At 43.2% G+C, this 20141-nt stretch overlaps 1 protein-coding gene across 5 annotated transcripts in view; it reads right to left on the reverse strand.

The window, feature by feature from the left end:
• The window catches only part of FAT1 (FAT atypical cadherin 1), a 132899-nt gene that overhangs the window by 110419 nt on the left and 2339 nt on the right, over window positions 1-20141 (reverse strand). For 3 of the 5 annotated variants that reach the window (XR_007133932.1, XM_047771825.1, XM_047771828.1), the window contains exon 2: window positions 2081-5366. Coding sequence is in view for 4 of the 5 variants with exons in the window: in XM_047771825.1 (XP_047627781.1) it covers window positions 2081-5348 (3268 nt within the window). In the remaining variant the exon portion in view is untranslated. Of the gene's footprint in view, window positions 1-2080; window positions 5367-19338; window positions 19546-20141 lie in introns of those variants that run through there. The other 2 variants (XM_047771826.1, XM_047771827.1) reach the window with 2 other exon arrangements.

Genomic DNA, 20141 nt, shown 5'->3' on the forward strand with positions numbered 1-20141 from the left:
GGCCAGGGAACAAACCTGCATCCTCAGGGACACTAGTTGGGTTCTTAACCTGCCAAGCCAACAACAGGAGCTCCAAACATACTGACTTTTCGTGGAGGAATTCAAGACTATGATACTGAGTGTCTTGCCAAGGGTTTGTTCTAAAATAATCGGGGCTGATACTTCTACTGCCAAAAAGAAAATATCTTGCAATGTTTATCAGGCCAATGGGTACATATTATACCACCTTTATTCAATTTCAAAAACCATACAAACAAATCTGCTATACGCTACATATATTCCTCTGTAAAGAAAGGACTACAGAATAGATGACCTAGAAATGTCCAATTGTTCTCTCACCCTTAAGTCTCAATCTTTATACCAATGCCTATTAGTTTATTATACACGTTCCAACCCCACTGCCCATAATCCCAACTCATTCCCTGGCCTCTCACCAAGTCACCACTGGAAAAGTCTGGCAGTCCCATCCAGCTTGAAAACTACCACGGAGTATTTCAGAACACTGCCTTGCTGAGCAGGTTGGGTGTCCTCCCACCCCACACCTTGGTAGTAAGAATATCCCAGTCTCTCACATTTATAGAAGAAAAATACTAGTTTCTGAATGGGTATTTAAAAAGCAACTTCTCACTTGAAAGAAAAAAACCCAGTGCTCATATAACTTCAGACATCAAAGAAATGTAAATTAAGACTTTATTTTTATTTTCTGTCTGAAGCACAACAGTTCTCTTTACAGGCTTTCAAAACCTACCTTGGAAAAGAAAGGAAAAAAAAAATAAGGAAAAACTGTCCTTATGAAATTCACAAAAACACTTCCTACTTTCAGCTTCAATTACTAAATTCTGGGTATTTTTCTATGTTGCTACTGTACCTAAAAACTAATTCCTATCAGAGAAGATGACAAGAAAGAAAGATCCATTCCATCACTTCAGATGAGTGATTACTAAATAGCTGCTGGCGATGCTATTTTCTCTTGAATTAAACTAGTATAGGTATTTTAGGAGTTCCCATTGTGGCTCAGCTGTAATGAACCAGACTAGTATCCATGAGGGCAGCAGTTCAACCCCTGGCCTCGCTCAGTGGGTTAAAGGATCCTATGTTGACGTGAGCTGTAGTGTAGGTCACAGACAAGGCTCAGATCTGTCACTGCTGTGGCTGTGGCATAGGCTGGGAGCTGCAGCTCAGATTTGACCCCTAGCCTGGTAACTTCCATATGCCACATGTGTGACCCTATAAAAGCAAAAAAAAAAAAAAAATTCTGTGAAAAGCGGTTAAATTAGAGATATCTACAAAGGGTGAAACAATAAATACATACTTTAGCATAAACTGGCTATCTTGGATGTTCTTGTTTTAGGACCTTATTCTCAGGGGGAGAAATAACACAGCACTGCTACCATTACCAAAAGACATTAACAGACTCTGACACATATTATTTCATATTATCCCTTCATAAATCTTACAGTAATTTTGAATGTTCCCAACTTAGAGTTTTAAGAAGATAACCAATGTGTCCAAGACCACCCAATTAACAACTGGATTCAAAGCCAAGTGGCTTTAATTCAACATTCCACAGGCTGCTCCTGCCTTTCAAACAAAACCAGAAGGTACTAAGTAAAGCAGATCACATCATGACGTTTTAGAACAGGGTCTTCTGTGCCTTGAATAACTGCAGATATGAAATAATGTCTGAATGGCATGTTAGGGAGAGGCAGTGGTCTTCTAAATCAGCAACTGTATATTAGTGTGAAAAACTTCGGAAGGGCCTCTCAAAGTTACAACAAAACCACAATGATGCTTCTGATAACATAGACCACCGGCTTGGAGACAAGATCGGCATCAGGGGTCATGATTTCATTTTTTTTATTTAAGTTCATTCTGTGTTAACTCATTCAGGTTCCTCTGGCTCTATCCTCATGGCCTACCACACAAAGATGTGCAACAGGACAAAAAGCATACACACGGCCATCTATCCTGAGCCCAGACAGAGGCCAATGGGGAACGTTGAAGGAGCGAGCACAGTACCTATTTATTTTAGAAAACAACGAGAGGACACAGCAAACTAGAGTCATAAGAACACCCTTACCTGTTTCTTCATCTATTTTGAAAACACCAACACCGGAACCATCTCGGATGGAATAGTGGATCTCCCCATCTCTTCCTGTGTCCTCATCATGAGCTGATACCTTCATCACCGATGAACCAATCGGGACATTTTCTTTCACTGCACCCTTCTCCACAAAGCTGGGAAACACGGGTGGGTGTAAGTTCTCATTCACATCGATGACCTCGACTTCAATGTAGCAAGTGGAAGACAGAGAAATGGGCTTGCCTTTGTCTTTGGCCCTCACAGTGAGATTATATACTTGCTTCTTCTCAAAGTCCAACTGCTGTACGATTCTAACTGCTCCACTGAGCTTATCCACCTCAAAGTTTCCTTCTCCAGCGTCCAGAAGACTATACCTCACTTGACTAGACTGACCTAAATCAGGGTCATAAGCCTCTAACCACATGATTATGGTTCCTTCTGGAAGGTCCTCACGAACTTTCACACGGTAATTAGGGGGAATGAACTTGGGTGGGTTGTCATTAACATCCTCTAATGATACTTTCAGAAGCACCGTGGAAAGCAGCTGGGGTTCTTCTCGGGCTTGGTCCCTGGCTTCAATCTTTAAGTAATGCACGTGCTGCTCTTCTCGATCCAAGGAGTTCACGATTTTAACCACTCCCGTCATGCTGTCGATTGAAAATTTATCTGTGTCTGTAAGAATAGAGTACATCACATGTCCATTTGGCCCCAGATCTTTATCTGTGGCTTCAACCTGGATGATTTCACTATTTATCTCTTTGTCTTCACTCACTTCAACAAAATAGCTCTCCTGTAAAAACTCAGGTGGATTATCATTGGCATCCAGAACTCTGATCTCCAGAAGACGCCAGGCAGCCTTCTGGGGTAGACCAAGGTCAGACACTGTAATATTCAGGGTGTATCTGTCTGTGGTTTCACGGTCAAGTGGAGATAAAATTTTGAGCACTCCAGTTTCCATATCAATAATGAAGCAACTATCCTCATTTCCTCCGGAAATAGCATAGACCAGTTTCCCGTTGAAGCCAGTGTCAAGGTCAGTAGCATTCATGAAAATTACGCTGGAACCCACAGGACGGTTTTCCTTTACCTCAATACCAGCTGGAAGAGTACTTCGAAACTGTGGTGCATGAGCATTGACAGAGTGAGAATCAAAGAAAATATCCTCGGCCTCTCCCTGACTGTGTAATTTATTTGCCTGCAGGAGTTTCTCCGCCAGCATTTTGGCCACACCAGTCTCTTCACATTGCAGGTTTACGGGCTTGCGAAGGGCAGCCACAGTTATGTTGATGTATAATGGTGTGGCAAAATTCTCTCCATCTGTGGCTGTAATTCTCAGACTGTGAAAGGACACCTTTGCCCCGAAGCCATCCATGAGCGACTGCTTTAATGACAACACCCCAGAGGTGGGGTTTAAGCTAAACAAATCCAGTTCGTTTCCAGCTTCAATCTGATAGCGCACCAACTGGAGTTCATCGGCGTCAATAGCAGAAACGGTGGTTATTTGTTCCCCCACGCCTAGATCCCTGGGAATTGTTCCTTCACAATTTATCTTCTCAAACAAGGGTGTGTTGTCGTTCAAGTTATTGAGAGTAATGGTGGCAAGGATCTCGACCTCCCGGCGGTACGGCAAGCCCCAGTCCGACGCCCGAATCCTTAGAGTGTAAACCCGAGGCATGAGCTCATAGTCCAAGTTTTCCGAAGTACTCACGGCACCGGTGAAGTGGTCAATCACAAATGGCACATGATTTAAGTTTGCAATACTGTAGGTCACATACCCATTCTCTCCCTCATCAGGGTCTACGGCACTCACACTCATGACCGTAGTGCCAATGGGCACATTCTCGTCAAAAGATGCTCTGTAGGCTGTCTGCGTAAATTCAGGGGGGTGGCTGTTGGCACTTAACACCTTAACCAAGACTCTGGTTGAGGCCTTTCTGTCACTTGTTGTCACTTCGAGTTCAAAATGGGACGCCTGCTGTCCTTTAATTGGTTCTAAAATGGAAATGAGACCCGTGTTGGGATTTATACTGAATTTAGCTTTGCCAGGCGTACTTTTAAAGACATACCTCAAGTGAGAATAGCTCGGTGTGGCTTTTACCATGACCACGGGTGTGCTGGAAGGCGCGAATTCGCTGATTTCTGCTCTGTAAACCTCCTTTTCAAACCTGACTGGCCCAGCTTTGAACTGTGGCGAAGCCACATGAATTACTTTCACCGAAGAGAACTGGGGAGGAGTTCCTTTATCTTTGGCCTGGAGTGTCAGGTTGTAGCCGAAAGGATGACTGTCCCAATCAATGCCGCCGACTGCTTTGAGTTTATATTCTTTGCTCCCTGGAGAGGCCCTCACTGTTCTGAACTGCTGCAGGAGGTCTCCTGCCACAATGCTTAAGGAAGCGATTTCCCCGTTGGCACCCTGATCACAGTCCTCCACGGTGACAATGGCGTACGTTGGGTCCTTGTCCAGTTCCGAGGGGGATAACGTCACTGCTGTTATCACAGGGGGGCACGCGTTGGCCTGCTCTATGTGAACTGTGAGCTTGGCCATGCTGCTGATACCACTGCTCCCGTACAACTTCATGCCACGGTCCACAGCCAGAATTTCCAGCTCATAGAGCTTGGCCTCGGTGTAGTCAAGTCTACTGGTTAAAACGACGGCACCACTGGTGGGATGGATAGCAAACATGTCTGTTCGGTCTTTAAAACTGTAGTAAAATTCTCCATTGGTGCCTATGTCTGCATCTGTGGCACTGACTCTTGCAATACTGGTCCTTATGGCTGTGTTTTCAGGTAAAGAAACGCTGTACGAGGTGGGGGAGAACAATGGTCTCAGGTCATTTGTATCCAGCACTTGCACCCTGACCTTTGTTCGGGCTTCAGCATTAGTAGTTTTTTCAACTGCTTTGACTATCAATGTGTAATGGTCTTTCACTTCTCTGTTAAGAATAGCTGTATTTCCTCCTTTGGTCCTTATTCTCAGAAAGCAAAAGTCTCCAAGAATGTACTCCTCCGCTTTGAAGAGGTTTTCGTTGTCTCCTGAGACAATTTTGTACCGTAACTCCCACAGTGGATTTGTAATGTAAATACCCATCTTTACAGGGTGCCCAACATAGGTTTTTGCTGCAGAGTTTTCGTGCACCGTGACGTTGTACTGGAAATGTGTAAACTGTATAGGACTGTGGTCAAGGGTTTGGCTTCCATCACTGTCTCTGAAATGTTGGAGGAGGAGGAGGAGCAGAAACAGACGCGAGGCCAAATGCCTCCCCATCGCTTACTTCGCGGGAACCTGCAACAGAAGAAAACAAGGATCAGGACTTCAGGTTTTCTTTTCTTTCTTTTTTTTTTTTTTCTATTTTCTAACGTAAGTATCAACTCTCTAATATTTCTAGAATTACTAAGTTCAAGAACGATCTTTTTATCTACTCAAAGAATCATGACGAGCATCAGATGGAAGTCTGCCAGCGGGAACAACCAAATTGTATTCTTATATTTCAATCTTCAAGGTCAATATAAGAAACTGTTCAAAAGGCAGATGATCAATGTCGTTTACATTTACTTGTATACAATACACTTAAGTGCTAAAAATTCACAAATTTAATGCTACCAGAGTATCTTGAGCATAGAAAGCTCCAGACAACTAATCTAGAACAACCAAAAAACTCTCCACAATGGTTTCATATGACCTCCCATGATAGCTTGTAATTGCATTTCAAAATTTATCCTGAAGTTATATTATTTCTTTATAAGAATGATTAAGTTCACTGCCTACAAAATATAAGGGTTTACTGTTTTATTTAGCATTATATAACTACTTAAAGGTATTAAAATAATTACATCATCACGTTTGATACTCAGGTTTTTGTTTTGTTTTGTTTTTGAGGGCCACACCTGCGGCATAGGCAAGTTCCCTGGCTATTCCCTGGCTAGGGATCTAACTGGAACTGCAGTTGCCGGCCACAGCCACACAGGATGAGAGCCGCGTCTGCGACCTACACGACAGCTCACAGCAATGCCAGATCCTTAACCCACTGAGTGAGGGCAGGGATGGGACCCACATCCTCATGGATACTAGGCAGGTTCATAACCCACTGAGCCACAATGGGAACTCCCAGATACTGAGGTCATTTCTGAATCACCAACCTGAGCCCAAAAAAAGTTCGCTGACAAAGGGAAAAAGCAACAAGCTGATGATGTTGAATAGAACTTGGTCTCGTAAACCGGTGAAGCAAATCCAACAACATCACTGCTGTGTCACTACTGCTGCCAACAAACCAGTGCTCAGTGTCTGCTGTCTTTGGGGCACTTAACAACCTGTCATCCAAACACAAGACTGACACACACAGCTAAATCATCTAAGAGAGCACAGCCAGGTGGCAGGTACTGCAGGGAGGTCTGAGGGTGAAACAGGAGCAAAGTGGACATTTGGGACAGGGGTGCTTTGAACCAGCATGAAGGCAGGCAGTCCACTGGGCAGAGGCCTGGCAGGGAAATAGGACAATTACTTTCTAACCAACTCTTCCCCTAAATACCAACAAATTCACCTTATAAATCAACAGAGCTTCACAAACATTCCAGTGCAGTTGGTAGGGGACAGCACTGGCAGAGAACCTCCCAAATGAATATTTGAGAAATGAGAAACAGCAGACTGGAAGGCTGGTCTAACAGCCAGGCTGAAATTAGCATGGCAACTTTAATTTACAGAATCTTAACTCAGCGACTGCCAACTTGGGCCCATTAGTCATTTTATTAGGGGAAAAAAAGAAAAGACCTGATATGCTGAAAGCAATTAGAAGCTTAATTGATACTGAATCACGTTCAAGTCCGGCTCCCTAACTTGTTCTTTAGTGATCCTGCCTTCTCCCCAGCATATAAAGTCAGGAAATCAGACAGATTTTTGGCCTCTAGAATCACAAATGATATTTAAACAAAATAAGACTATTTTTTCCCCAAAAAACGATCTCTTAATTTGGTCAATGGTTCTAATGCTCAGGGAAATCTGAGTAAGGATCCAGGAATTTTATCAAAAGAAGTGAAAACTTCAATTTATGATTCAATTCAATCTACAGGTATAGAGAGCTTGCTGGTGGACACTGTGCTGGGTACATGGAATTAAAGATTATTCTAAAAGGCAAAGATCTTGAACTTCAGGCATTTACAAACCAGGGATAAGCTATAAAGAAAATGCTTAAAGAACAATTAATAAGATGATGTTGAAAAAGTACTGTCTTTTGTTTTAGGAAACATAATGTTACTATTATTCACTTTACAAAGGATTAAACCAGTGTAGGCAATTCAAATATTTTTGCTTAATTCTGCATATTAAATACTATGTAGTCATTAAAAAGAATGAGGGCACTCTAATGTTGATATGTAAAGTGTCCAGATATATTAACTGGAAAAACTAAACCAATCCCATTTATATTTGTAAAAAAGAGAGGGGAGATAAATTACATATACACTTCAAGGATGTGCTTAAAAATGAACTGAAAAATTCTGGACAGATAAGCAAATCGTTAACAGTGGTAACCTCTGGAGAAGAGGCAGCTGGGCAAAAATGTACATTTTCACTTTTCTCAAATGCACAAAGTCTTTAGCATATATATATAGGCTGTTTCCTTGGTTCAGGTCCTTCATCATTTGATGCATTCCACCCCTATTTAATGAGTGCCTAGGACGTGTCAGGAGCAGTTCTACATGCTGGGGATGCAAAAGTGAACTAAACTACCAAAAAATCCTCATGTGAGATACATTCCTGGTGGGAGACAAGCAAACAAGGAAACAAAGTGTCTTATCAGATGCTGATGATTAAGGTTAAGGAGAAAAATAAAGCAGAAAGAAATAGAGATGAAAATTAAAAACAGTCAGAAACCCACAGGGAAAGAGAGACGCCAGAAAAAGACCAGGGTTTCTCAACATCTGCACTATTGACATTTGGGACAGATCATTCTTGGCCAGGGGTTGGGGGGGGCGGGACGCAGGAGATTGGGGGGGGGAGGCAGCTGACCCAGGCATTCTTTAGTATTATTGTTGGTCTCCACTCAACCAAAAGCCTGTAGCCTCTCCTTCCTGAAACCCCAACTAGAAATGTCTCCAGACAGTGCCAAATGGCCCCGGAGCTCAAAATCATCCCTGGTAGAGAAGCACTAGTCAGAAAAGGCACAAAGAGGCAGGTTTTTGGCACAGTGGGTGGGGGAAGAACAGTAAAGGAGGTTCTTTTTTTAATAAGCTTTTTCCTTTAGAATACTTATAGATTTTCAGAAATGTTGTAAGGACAGTTCCCCTATTGTTAATATCTCACCTTATTATGGTACATTTGTCACAGCTCATAAACTAATATACACTGTTACTCACTATCTAAATCCCAGGGTCCCAGCCAAGACGACCACATTACATTTCAGTCATCACATCTCCTTAGACTATCGGGGCTGTAAGTTTCTCTGATTTCTCTTATTTTTAAGGACCCAGATGGTTTTGAGAAGCACTGGTCAGGTATTTTGTAGAATGTCCTTCCACTGGAATCCATCGATGTTTTTTGTGTGATTAGTCTGGGGCTATGTATTGAGGGGAGGAAGAAGACAGGGGTAAAATGGCTTTTTTTTTTTTTTTTTTAGAGCCACGCCCTCAGCATATGGAAGTTCCCAGGCTAGGGGTCAAACTGGAGCTGTAGCTGCTGGCCTATGCCACAACCACAAAGGATCCAAGCCACATCTGTGACCTACACCACAGCTCAAGGCAACGCCAGATCCTTAACCCACTGAGCAAGGCCAGGGATGGAACCCGCATCCTCATGGATACTAGTCAGGTTCGTTAACTGCTGAGCCACAACAGGAACTCCTAAAGTGCCATTTTCATCTCATCACATCAATGCTGATGCTGACCTCTTTCACTGGGTTGAAGCAGTGCCTGTGAGGTTTCTTCACACTGGGTTACCCCCCCTTTCCCTTCTGTACCCTTGGGAAGGAAGTCACTATGAGCAGCCCACACTCAGGGGTGGAGGGTTATGATACACAGACCATGTAGAATTCTTCTGCAAGGGCAACTGGTCTACTCTCTTCCATTTTTGTCTTTATTGCATCGTCTCTTCAGGTCAGTATGGCCTCGTGGATGAAGGGTGATTTTTAGGATTTCGGATTTTACTACAACTAAAATGAGAACAGGGGAGTGACATGCTCTAACCTCAAGTAAAGGGTGGCTCTGGTGCCGGGGTGGAGAAGAAAAGGGAGGGTGGCCTGGGGCAAAAGAGACTGGGCAGAAAACACTACAACAGCAGAGGTGAGACAGGGTGGTGGCTTAGCCTAAAAGGGCCATGGGGGTGGGGAGGAGGGTGACAAACTGGATCTACTTCAGGACCAGCTGATGAATTGAGGAGCGGAGGTGGAAGGAGAGAAAGAGCGAGTTATAAAAGAAGAGTCCTGGGACTGTGTGTTGAGCAAGGACGGAGCTGTCAGATTCTGAGAGGGAAGACTGAGCAGAGGGAGGAACAGATTTGAGGGGGTAGGTTCTCTGGGAGATCAGCTGCAGACATGTTAAGGTGGAAATGGCCACTGTTACCCAAGTAACAACTTCAAGGGGGCACTTAGAGATGTGGGAGAGGTCTACCCAAGAGATGTAAATTTGAGAGTTTGTCAGGATATGGAAGATGCTATATTTAAAACCACAAAACTGGGAGTTCCCACTGTGACTCAATGTTGATGACCACGACTAGTATCCACAAGGATGCAGGTTCCATCCCTGGCCCTGCTCAGTGGGTTTAGGTGCCAGGAATCTGGCACCGTGACCTGTGGTGTAGGTTCCAGATTCAGCTCAGATCCTGTGTTGCTGTGGCTGTGGTGTAGCTGTTGCTCCAATTCAAACCCCTAGCCTGGGAACTTCCATATGTTGCACGTATGGGGTAAAAAAGAAAAAACAAAACAAACAAAAAAACTGAATGAAATCACCCAGGGAGAGAGCACAGAGAAAAAAGAAAACCAGGGACAGAGCCCTGTGCACCCCAGGACCTAGAAGACAGAAGAGGGGAGGAACCTGCAAGGGAGAAAGAGTAGAAGCAAGAAACAGTGGTATAACCATGACAAGTAAATTAATCTTCCTGAACGGCTGAAGCCTAACATAAGAACTTGAAAATGGGAGCTCCCCTTGTGGCTCAGCAGTAAGGAACCCAACTAGCATCCATGAGGATGTGGGTTCAAACCCTGGCCTCACTCAGTGGGTTAAGGATCTGCTCACTGAATTAAGGATCCAGTATGGTTGTGGCTGTGGTGTAGGCCAGCAGCTGTAGCTCCAATTCGACCCCCAGCCTGGGAACATCCATATGCTGCAAGTGCAGCCCTAAAAGGAAAAAAACAAAAAAAAAAAAAAGAACTTGACCTATAAGTGGATCAGCGATGAGATCTGCTGTATAGCATAAGGAACTATATCTAGTCACTTGTGATGGAACATGATGGAAAATAATGTGAGAAAAAGAATGTGTATACACACACACACATACACACGTGTGACTGGGTCACTTGGCTATACAGCAGAAACTGACAGAACACTGTAAATCAACTAGTCTCTCAGGGGGAACTGCAGTTCCACCACCCACTTGCAGCTGGATTCCAAAACACCGGGCTCATCCTCCACCACTCACTCACCACGGTTCTTCTCATAGGACACATCACAGCTGGAATAAAATCTATGGACCACATTCATAACCAAGACCTCTTGAAGCACTGAATTTACTCCGCAAACTACCAGAATGCCACTGTAATTAGAATAAATTAGTAAATTCAATTCTCTTGGTCAGAAAAAAAAAAAAAAAATCCACTGTTAGGAGATACTGTTAACCTTAAAGTAATTTAACCAAGAACTGTAAACTCAGGTTTCACCTTAAAATGCCATGGTCAAAAAAATTATGGCTGCTAGTCTATGCAAAACAAACAATAAAGCCGAACACACACACACACACAAAGGAAAAAAACCTAAAAAGATACTAATACCATTTCATCTAAAAAGTACATTATTACCTAGTTCTCATACTTATGAAAATTAAATTCCCAAAACCATTTTAGCCAAAGGCTCCACTTTGATATTTAAAAGATGATCACACTACTTGAACTCACAGTAATTCAGGATTTCTTCTGTGCATCTTCCAAAGAGAAAACAAAGAATTTTTATTTACATCAGCCTTTAGGGAAAAGGGCCTCAGGTCTAAAGCTTAAATATGGATTTCTGATAATCCATAAATGAGAAAGAAAAATCATTCCTCAGGCAGAAATCGCATACTATTTAACATGCTCGTGTTTCTTCATTAGAGAGACCTTCACGTAAAGAGTTCCAGTTCATTACTGTGGCTGCACATTCTTCACAAAGTAGAACACGGCCCCCATGTTGAGAAAATAGCTATGAAAGTTCAAATACTTAGATCTAAAGCTGAAGATTCAAAAGGGTTTCAGATGCTTCAGAGAAAGGCCTTTAGGTGCGACACTGCATTACACAATGCATAAATTCTATTAAGTGATGTCTACTTAGTATTGAGAGGTCGCGACTCTACACATGCCATTAGTCATTCTAGCCCCGTATTAAAGAGGGAAATGGTATGTATCCCACTCTCCGTACCACATGTGATAATAAAACTACAAGAAATGTTTGTGAATTTCATGTTTTCCCTCATTATACTCCCATTTTGTATCCACATCAGTGAGAGTATTGCTAGAACTGACTTTATTAATGAAATTTAGAGCTTACTATTTGGTTTAAAGTGTTAAAAGTACTTTCTAAAAATGTTGAAATTGCAAGGAAGATGACTATGTTTTTCAAGAAAGTTGTCAAGAAGTTGTCAAAAACAATATGAAATGTAAATGACTCCTGTTTTTTAAAAATACTGTGTATTAATAAATGTTTAATGATCTCTAAAATCACTTAACAAAAAAGAGTATTGTATCTTACTTAGAAAGCCTGTTTGTTACTCAGCTACAACCAATTCACAGCTTCCAGGTGACATTTACAACAGAAAAAAACCTGCATTTTTCTAATAAATTATAATAGCCATACCTGCTACTTTTAAAAGCTTTCATTCTTAATACTGAAAAATTAATGGTTAGATCTTACTTATTTTGGGGTGCATAATAAAACTTTTTAAGCCACCTTCACACTTTTTTCAGTAAAAATGGGGCTGGCACTATGAACCCAGAATTGAACAGCAGGCTTGACAGATCCATCATTTATCTCTTCTGGGAACTCTGTATGTTGTTGGCTTTGCCTGGAGATTGACTAAGTCTGATCACTCCAGCAAAGACTCAATTTAAATACTGCCTTCAAATGATCAACAACTGACTCCAATTTACCTGAGAACAGTCTTCAAAGGACTCATACTGCCAGTACACACCACAAATCCTCTCCTCTGCACCTAACTTTTCCAGAACCTAAAAATTTCAGCATTTACATAGTTTAATCAATCCATAATAATTTTTTGGAAGTTTTCTTGCCCTTAAGAAACTTAAACAGACTTCCTAATTTTTAAATAGCCTCCGTATAAACCCTACTATGTAATTTACCTACTACATGAACCTATAAAACTTGTCTGTGGGTAGTTTGAAGATGATTTTTCTAGTTGTTCTGTTTTATTATGACATAAAAGATGAACAAATAAGAGCTGTGTGTACACTTCTGGCAAGACTTAGGCACCACTGAGAGAGTGCCTCCTCTCCTCTTTCCGCACACAGAAACATGACCCCTCTCATTTACCCACCCTTCCAACCACTTTGTCCTCATCCACAATCCAGGGCAAACTTTGCCCACAGAGAAGCTCAACAAACATTCTGCTGGAGTTCCCATCATGGCTCAGCAGTTAACGAACCCAACTAGTATCCATGAGGACTCGGGTTTGACCCCTGGCCTCGCTCAGTGGGTTAAGGATCCAGCGTTGCCCTGAGTTGTGGTGTAGGTCATAGACACGGCTCAGATCCAGCATTGCTATATTAGGCAGCTCTGATTCAAACCCTAGCCTGGGAACCTCCATATGCCACTGGTGTGGCCCTAAAAAAAAATTAAAAAACAAAACAAAACAAAATACTGTCTACCTCTTATGATATAAGGCCATTTCACCTAATGCATTTTTCTCTGCCAAAAGAAGTCATGTGAACGACAATGTCTCTGCCCGGCAGCCAGTAATTAATGCGGGCCACTCTTTCACTCCCAAATTAGTACAGTGTTCATTAGGGACCAAATGACGATGCTCCCTGGCGTATTTAGGTACAAATATAGGCACTACACTAAATATGAGATCAGGTTTGTGAATGTTCCCGGTATAGTAAGGAATGGAAGTCAAGTAGAAACTCCCTCCACTTCCTCTCCTTAAAATGCTCACTTCCCACATCTTGGAAGAGATGTGACCCAACCAAGCTACAAATAAAGACACCCTTCCTTGCTGCAAACTCTGCCTCTCTTGCAGCTCTTCCCTAAATTGTTCCTTGGACTCAAGTGACCCCTCGCTGCCTCCACCTTCGGCAGAGTCTACAAATAACCACAGGTTCCTCTGCACTGAAAATAACCTTCGCTCAAAACTGCACTTCCTTCAAGCCATAAGCTAACACCTGACTTCTGTCCTATGTTGGCAAAGTGTTCCAACAAAGCAGTTTCTTTTCTCGGTGCCACCTTGACTCCCTTAGAACCTGCTCTTCTAAAGACAATATTTCTACCCTGAAGGACTCCTCATGACCTCAGATCCACCCTGGCACTTCTGGTGACAAACGCTAATGTCAAATCCAATGACCTTTTCTCAGTACTCAGCTTCCTTGACTTAATGTCACATTGGACACCACTCACCCTCCTCCCCAGTGTGTGTCATTCCTACTGTCGCAAACTGCCTACAACAAAGAGGCAATCCACAGAGAACGTGTGAAGGATGGACAACACTCCATGTTCCTGATTCTCTTCCATACTCTTGTGTACTCTGCACTGACTTGTTCACCTTCAAGTCTGTCACTGCAGACGTTTACTTCCAACTCTTCTGACACATGCACATATCACCACCCTTAAAGATCGCATCCGCTATGCCCTGATCAGAAAGGCTCACTGCAGCATCTCGCATCCCACCTCAACCTCCTTCAGGGCCATGAACATCGCTCCTGAGATCCCTTCAGACCAAAGTCACAGAGCATTTTCTTCCACTGCCCATGGCAAAATAACAGCTATTCCCCTGAAAATAATACATGGTATTTTACCACTTTCATGAAGCGTTTCACCACTTTCCATATCACTCAAGTTGGCAGTCTAAGAAATCAAATAAAAAAGAAGCTGGGGGACATAAAACCTGCCATCTACCCTTGACTTTGTCACTAATCAACTGTGTGAATTCAAGGAAGTCAATGAACCCCTGGATTCCATGTCTTTATTTGAAAAAACAGACTGGACTATAAGTCTCTACAGCCTCCTACTCTCCACAGATACACATTCCCTCTTTTGCCTCCCTCTATTTCTCTACACATACACAACACACACACACACACACACACACACACACAGTGTCGAGAAACTCAGGATTTCTGTGATCTTTTATTTTTAACAGCCAAACCTCCATATCTAAAAAGTTACCTAGGCTTGACTTTTTTTTTTTCTCAATTGCTCAAAATTTTCCCTATTTCCGCTGCTGCCACTTAGTTCTTACTTGTATTATTTGTTTAGACCCAGCATTTGAACTGCCTTTCGGTGTTCCTGTTTACTTGCCCCCATACTATTGAGCCTATGTACTGCAATCAAACTAATCTCATTAAAACTTTTTTGTAATATCACTCTCTCATTTGCAAACATTCAGTGTTTCTCTTTAGCCTGCTAATTAAGTATCCTTTGTAGCCTTGTAATAAAGATCTTTGATAATTTGACCTCTACCTACTTTTCTAATTTAATCTCCCAATATTATTTTCTATTTCAAACCAAAAAGGTATTCTTCCCACAGGATTGAAACAACCGATGACACCACCTAGTGGTGGGGGCTCTCAACTTGCAACATCTCCACCCCTTCACTTTTTTTTTTTTTTTTTGGTCTTTTTGCTATTTCTTGGGCCGCTCCCGAGGCACATGGAGGTTCCCAGGCTAGGGGTCGAATCGGAGCTGTAGCCACCGGCCTACGCCAGAGCCACAGCAACGCGGGATCCGAGCCGCGTCTGCAACCTACACCACAGCTCACAGCAACGCTGGATCGTTAACCCACTGAGCAAGGGCAGGGACCGAACCCGCAACCTCATGGTTCCTAGTCGGATTCATTAACCACTGCGCCACGACAGGAACTCCTCACCCCTTTACCTCTAAAAGACAAAGCAAACATGTCTTTGCCCCTGCCCTTCATTCCTCATATACAGTTTACTTATTGTCATCTTTTTCTTCAACATTTCTTTCTTTCTTTCCTCTCTTCTTATCCCCCATACAAGTTACCTTCTCTGTCTTTATAAGTCAATGTAAGCCCAGGTCATAGATTTTCCATGTTCTATAACGAGGAAAAAGGCAAGTCATAAGTCATGTGAAAACAGAATTAACGAAACACTGATGATAAACCAACCAACCATCTCTCTCCCGAAAGATAACACAGGATGCTTAGGTCTCTTTTCTTGCCATTCATCAAACCACAAATCAAGTCACAACTAAGATTTGTACAACTTGCTTTACATATATTTGCTCTCCCTGAATCGTGCCCTCCTGATTCACTCTTCCCTCAGATCCCACCCAATCCTAATACCCACCCACCCCAGATCCCCAGCTTATGGAGGTGCAATGATGAACCACCCAGACCCTGATGGATCTCTCCCATCACAATGGATAGAACTGTTTATATGTCCTTCTCCGCTACTGGACTATAAGGAAACATGCTTTGTTCAACTGTCTTTACTGGGTCTGGCGCCGTGTTTGGCACAGAGGAGATCCAGTTGTTGGGTTCATGAGCAGACAGATGGCTGCAGATTAAGACTAGAAGGCAAGACTGAAGTAGGGTCGGGGAGGTAAGGAGAGGTAACATGGGAACATCCATCCATCCTTATAAATCTAACAGAAAATCCAGGTGCAACAACTAGGCCAGTGGCAACACTGCACTGGGTGCCCTGGAGATGGCTCTAATTTCCAGCAGCTGTGAAAGATGTCACCACCCACCTCAAAATGCTTCCAATGTGGCTGGTGATGCCAGGCCAGTGTCCCTACTGCAGAGCTTATTGTTATAAGCACTATGCTTGACTATTCTAGCAAGATAAGAATTTCAGAATGGCTGATTTTCCTTCGTGGCCTGCAGAAGACAATTATAAATTTAGCTCCACATATAAAATAAACGTTTGGAATAAAGCAAGAATTTCGGCAAAATATTTATTTATTTATTTGCTGCTTTTTATGGCCATACCTACAGCATATGGACCCTTCCAGGCTAGGGGTCGAATCAGAGGTACAGCTGCCGGCCTACACCACAGCCCCAGCAACTCGGGATCGAAGCTGCGTCTGTGACCTACACCACAGCTCATAGCAATGCCAGATCCCTGACCCACTGAGCGAGGCCAGGGATCAAACCCGTGATACTAGTCAGATTCTTTTCTGCTGTACCACAAGGGGAACCCCCTGGAAAAATATTTAAATCTGGGACTTAAAGATTTTTTGTAAAACAACTTAAAAATGTGAAATACACAGTCGTCATGTGCTTGAATACATTTTTGAAATAAAGAGCTCCCCTCAGTCAGGAGTCAAGAAAAAAAGACAACTTTGCGATCTTAGCTATTACCTGCATCACTCATTTCAAAAACTCCTTACCAGTGCCTCAGGATAAACACTTGCAAATTGAACAATTAAGTGAGACAAAAAGACACAGTTTGGCTTCATCATCTATATAATTTGGTCAAAAGAAAGCTTACCTACAGCAATTTCCTGCTCATAAAGATTAAACAGACACCTAGCCTTATGGCTTCCTGCTATCAAAGCAGGTCCTTTAGGCCACAAATTAGGCCAGGGAGACAACATTTAATGCAACAAGAATGCACTCATTTGCTTAGGTTTACTGATTCTATGTAAAACCAGCCAAACTTGGTTGGGAAACAGGTGCTGGTAGACTTGACAAGGGAGTTAAAATAATCTGTAATAACACTTTCACTTCTAACATACAAAGAAATGACTGCTTCAGAGATGTCTCAAGAGCTAACTAAGCCTGAAGACATACACTAGGAAGGCACAGGATCCGGGGAATAAAAACAGCATTATTTTGCACATAATTTTTATTTTATTCTATTTCATTTTCTGTCTTTTGGGGGTCCACACCTGAGGCCTATGGAGATTCCCAGGCTAGGGGTGGACTTGGAGCTAGAGCTGCCATCTACACCACAGCTCATGGCAACACAAGATCCTTAACCCACTGAGTGAGGCCAGGAATGGAAACTGCATTCTCATGGATACTAGTCCAGTTAACCGCTGAGCACAAGAGCAACTCCTGCACATAATTTTTAGATTCCTCTTTTGGCGCCTGTCAATAACATGGATTTAAATGATCTATTAACATGATGGGACCCCACTAGGAGTACTTCTAGTAACTAATTAAAAGATACATATGAATACATATACAGATGGCCTTAGAGATTTTCTAAGTTTTCCAACAATCTCACTTCCTTTCAGAGTGACAAAAAATTTGGCTCATTTAAGATATTCATTATTCGAGGAATGAATACACAAACGTTATTTAAGTCAAACCTTACAATGAATGTGTTAAGTGCCATGTTTGACATAACTTAGGGTTATATTAATTACTTTTAAAAGTTATGTAATGCTTTAAATACTTTTTACACTCATCATAAAGCTTAAATACATAGCAAAGAAAGGGGGATAATAATTCTACTTGTGGACCCAGAGTCGTCCTTCTAAAGCACAAAGCCAAACATCATAATTAACCTACAGACCTGGAGAAACACATTTTCTGAGTAACTGCAGTAACTGGATGTGTTGGAGCACCACAACTCTAAGAGCAATAATGAAAAACATCACCATTACCTACTTTTAACACGTGCAGATAGATATCTTCTTAAACCACTGAAACCTATTTCTGTATATGAAGCCTTAAGAATCTGCTTTTGTAAAAGATATAAAAATAACTGAAGATCATTTGTCTTTTAAACCTTTTGCGATTTTAATAGTAACTGTAAATATCCAATTAAAAAAAAACAACAAAACTTCTCTACTAGGCACTAGGGAGTTGCTTAACAAAAGCCACTTAATAAAACCATACTTCAGACACATTAAAAAAAAACTTTAACTGCATAGAAAATATTTATGAGTTTACTCTCCTAATGCATACAATTGGTCCTTGTTTTCAAAGCGCCACAATTCACATCAGTGGAAACAAAAAAAAAAAAAAATCTTACAGAGACAACGGAAAGTTAACTTCCTAGAGGAAAGCACTTGGAGTAAGAAAAAGCACTGAAAGAACCAGAATCTCTTTCTTTTTAAAGACCTTACAAGTTTCTCTTCCAAAAAAGAGACAGAAATAAACTAATAGCCCAGTTGCAAATGTTTAGCCCAAAGATTTACCAACCGCACCTATTCTAAGTACATTCAACCAGTTACAAATCAAACCTCAAGGCAGCACTCCTTCAGGGCACAAAACACCTAAGAAAACTCATGACTCCATCGCAAAGATCCTATCCCTTAGCAGTTGGCTTCTCTTTACACCACACCTACGCTGTGAATATCTAACAAATCAGAAGAATTAAGCGCAGAGCCAGATCAGTGGAGTGTTTAGCAGACTCCAGTGTTAACCCGAAGTAAGCAGAGCGCGCGTGTGAAGTTTCCGAGCTCCTTTCCGAGGCGGAAGTTCTCGCGCTGCAGCAGCAGCTCTGCTTTCCAGCAATGGCTCCGGGGCCAAACCTGGTGCAGCCCCGGCCGCTGCCCGCTCGGCGCTGCAGCTCTGGGGTGAGTAATTACCATTCCAGTCACGATGCGAATTATCCGCTCCCGCCCCTCCGCCTCCTCCCCAAACCTGATGGAATCCAGGGTCAGCCCTGAACTTGCCCAGTGGGCCAGCGCCTCAGCACCCCTGCAGTCTGGTGGGGCGCTTTCTTTCCATCCCAGTTCCCAGACTGCCCGCGGTGCACTGTCCAGGGCTGGGTCGAAGCAAGGTCTCACGGAGTAAAAAGCCCGCCACCGAGCCGCAGCAAGTTGCCCGTGCCCCAGGCACAGAGGGCTCTGCTCGGCCAGGTATTGGCACGGAGTGCGCCGCTCAACCCTCGCCCACGGCACTCAAGCCCCAGCTTGGTTTCCCTCAAACTTACAGCAAAGTTGGCCTGAAGCGAAGGCGGCACTCTCCAGGGCGCGCACTCTCGCCTCAGCGCGCCCCCGAGGGGGGTCCCGGCCTGCCGGGGACTTCACTGGTCCCGCAGGACCGCATGGTCTTGGCGGCCCACCTTCGCTCCCCGCACGCCTCGCTCCAAGGCTGCGTCCTGCAGCCTGCTCCAAAGCCGCGGGGTTGGGCCCCCGCGTCTTACAAGCACAGCGCGGGAATATATCCCTCCGCCCGCGGCCACGCCCGCAAGCGCCGGCTCTCGTTTCTTCCGCGGGGAAACTCGACCTGACTTTCTCTGGCAGCCGGACTCCCAGACCCGGGGATTGGGGCTAGGGCTCCCCCGCCTAGGGTCAGGGATCTCCCTGCCGCTACAGCAGCCAACTCTAAGCGAAGAGACTAGAGTGCTCAGGATGATCTAGCGACACCCCGAGGAACAGTTTGGGCCTCGCTCTAGTGCGGAGTTATGGCCAACACACAGATTTGTGGAGGGAATTAATATAGAATATTATCTGCTAGGAAGGGAAACATTAGCTTATTAAAAAAAAAAAAAAAAGCGCTTCCCACGCCTCTCTCTTTTGATTCTGGGGAACCTTAAGGGAATTGCTAAATCTGCATTTGAATGCCTTGGTTGTAGGTCTGCATTAGCTCAGTGGAATAAAATCTTCCAAAAGATCTCAAAAAGAATGCAGTTAGATCGGAATCGACTTCTTCAATCTACGCTAAGATCCCGGGCAAATGAAAAAGCTTTCTCCGCGACCTCTTTTCACAGAGCCAGTTGGACCCCAGAACCTC

The sequence above is a fragment of the Phacochoerus africanus genome, chromosome 3 (genome assembly GCF_016906955.1).
Source record: "Phacochoerus africanus isolate WHEZ1 chromosome 3, ROS_Pafr_v1, whole genome shotgun sequence".
In the NCBI taxonomy this organism is placed as follows: domain Eukaryota; kingdom Metazoa; phylum Chordata; class Mammalia; order Artiodactyla; family Suidae; genus Phacochoerus; species Phacochoerus africanus.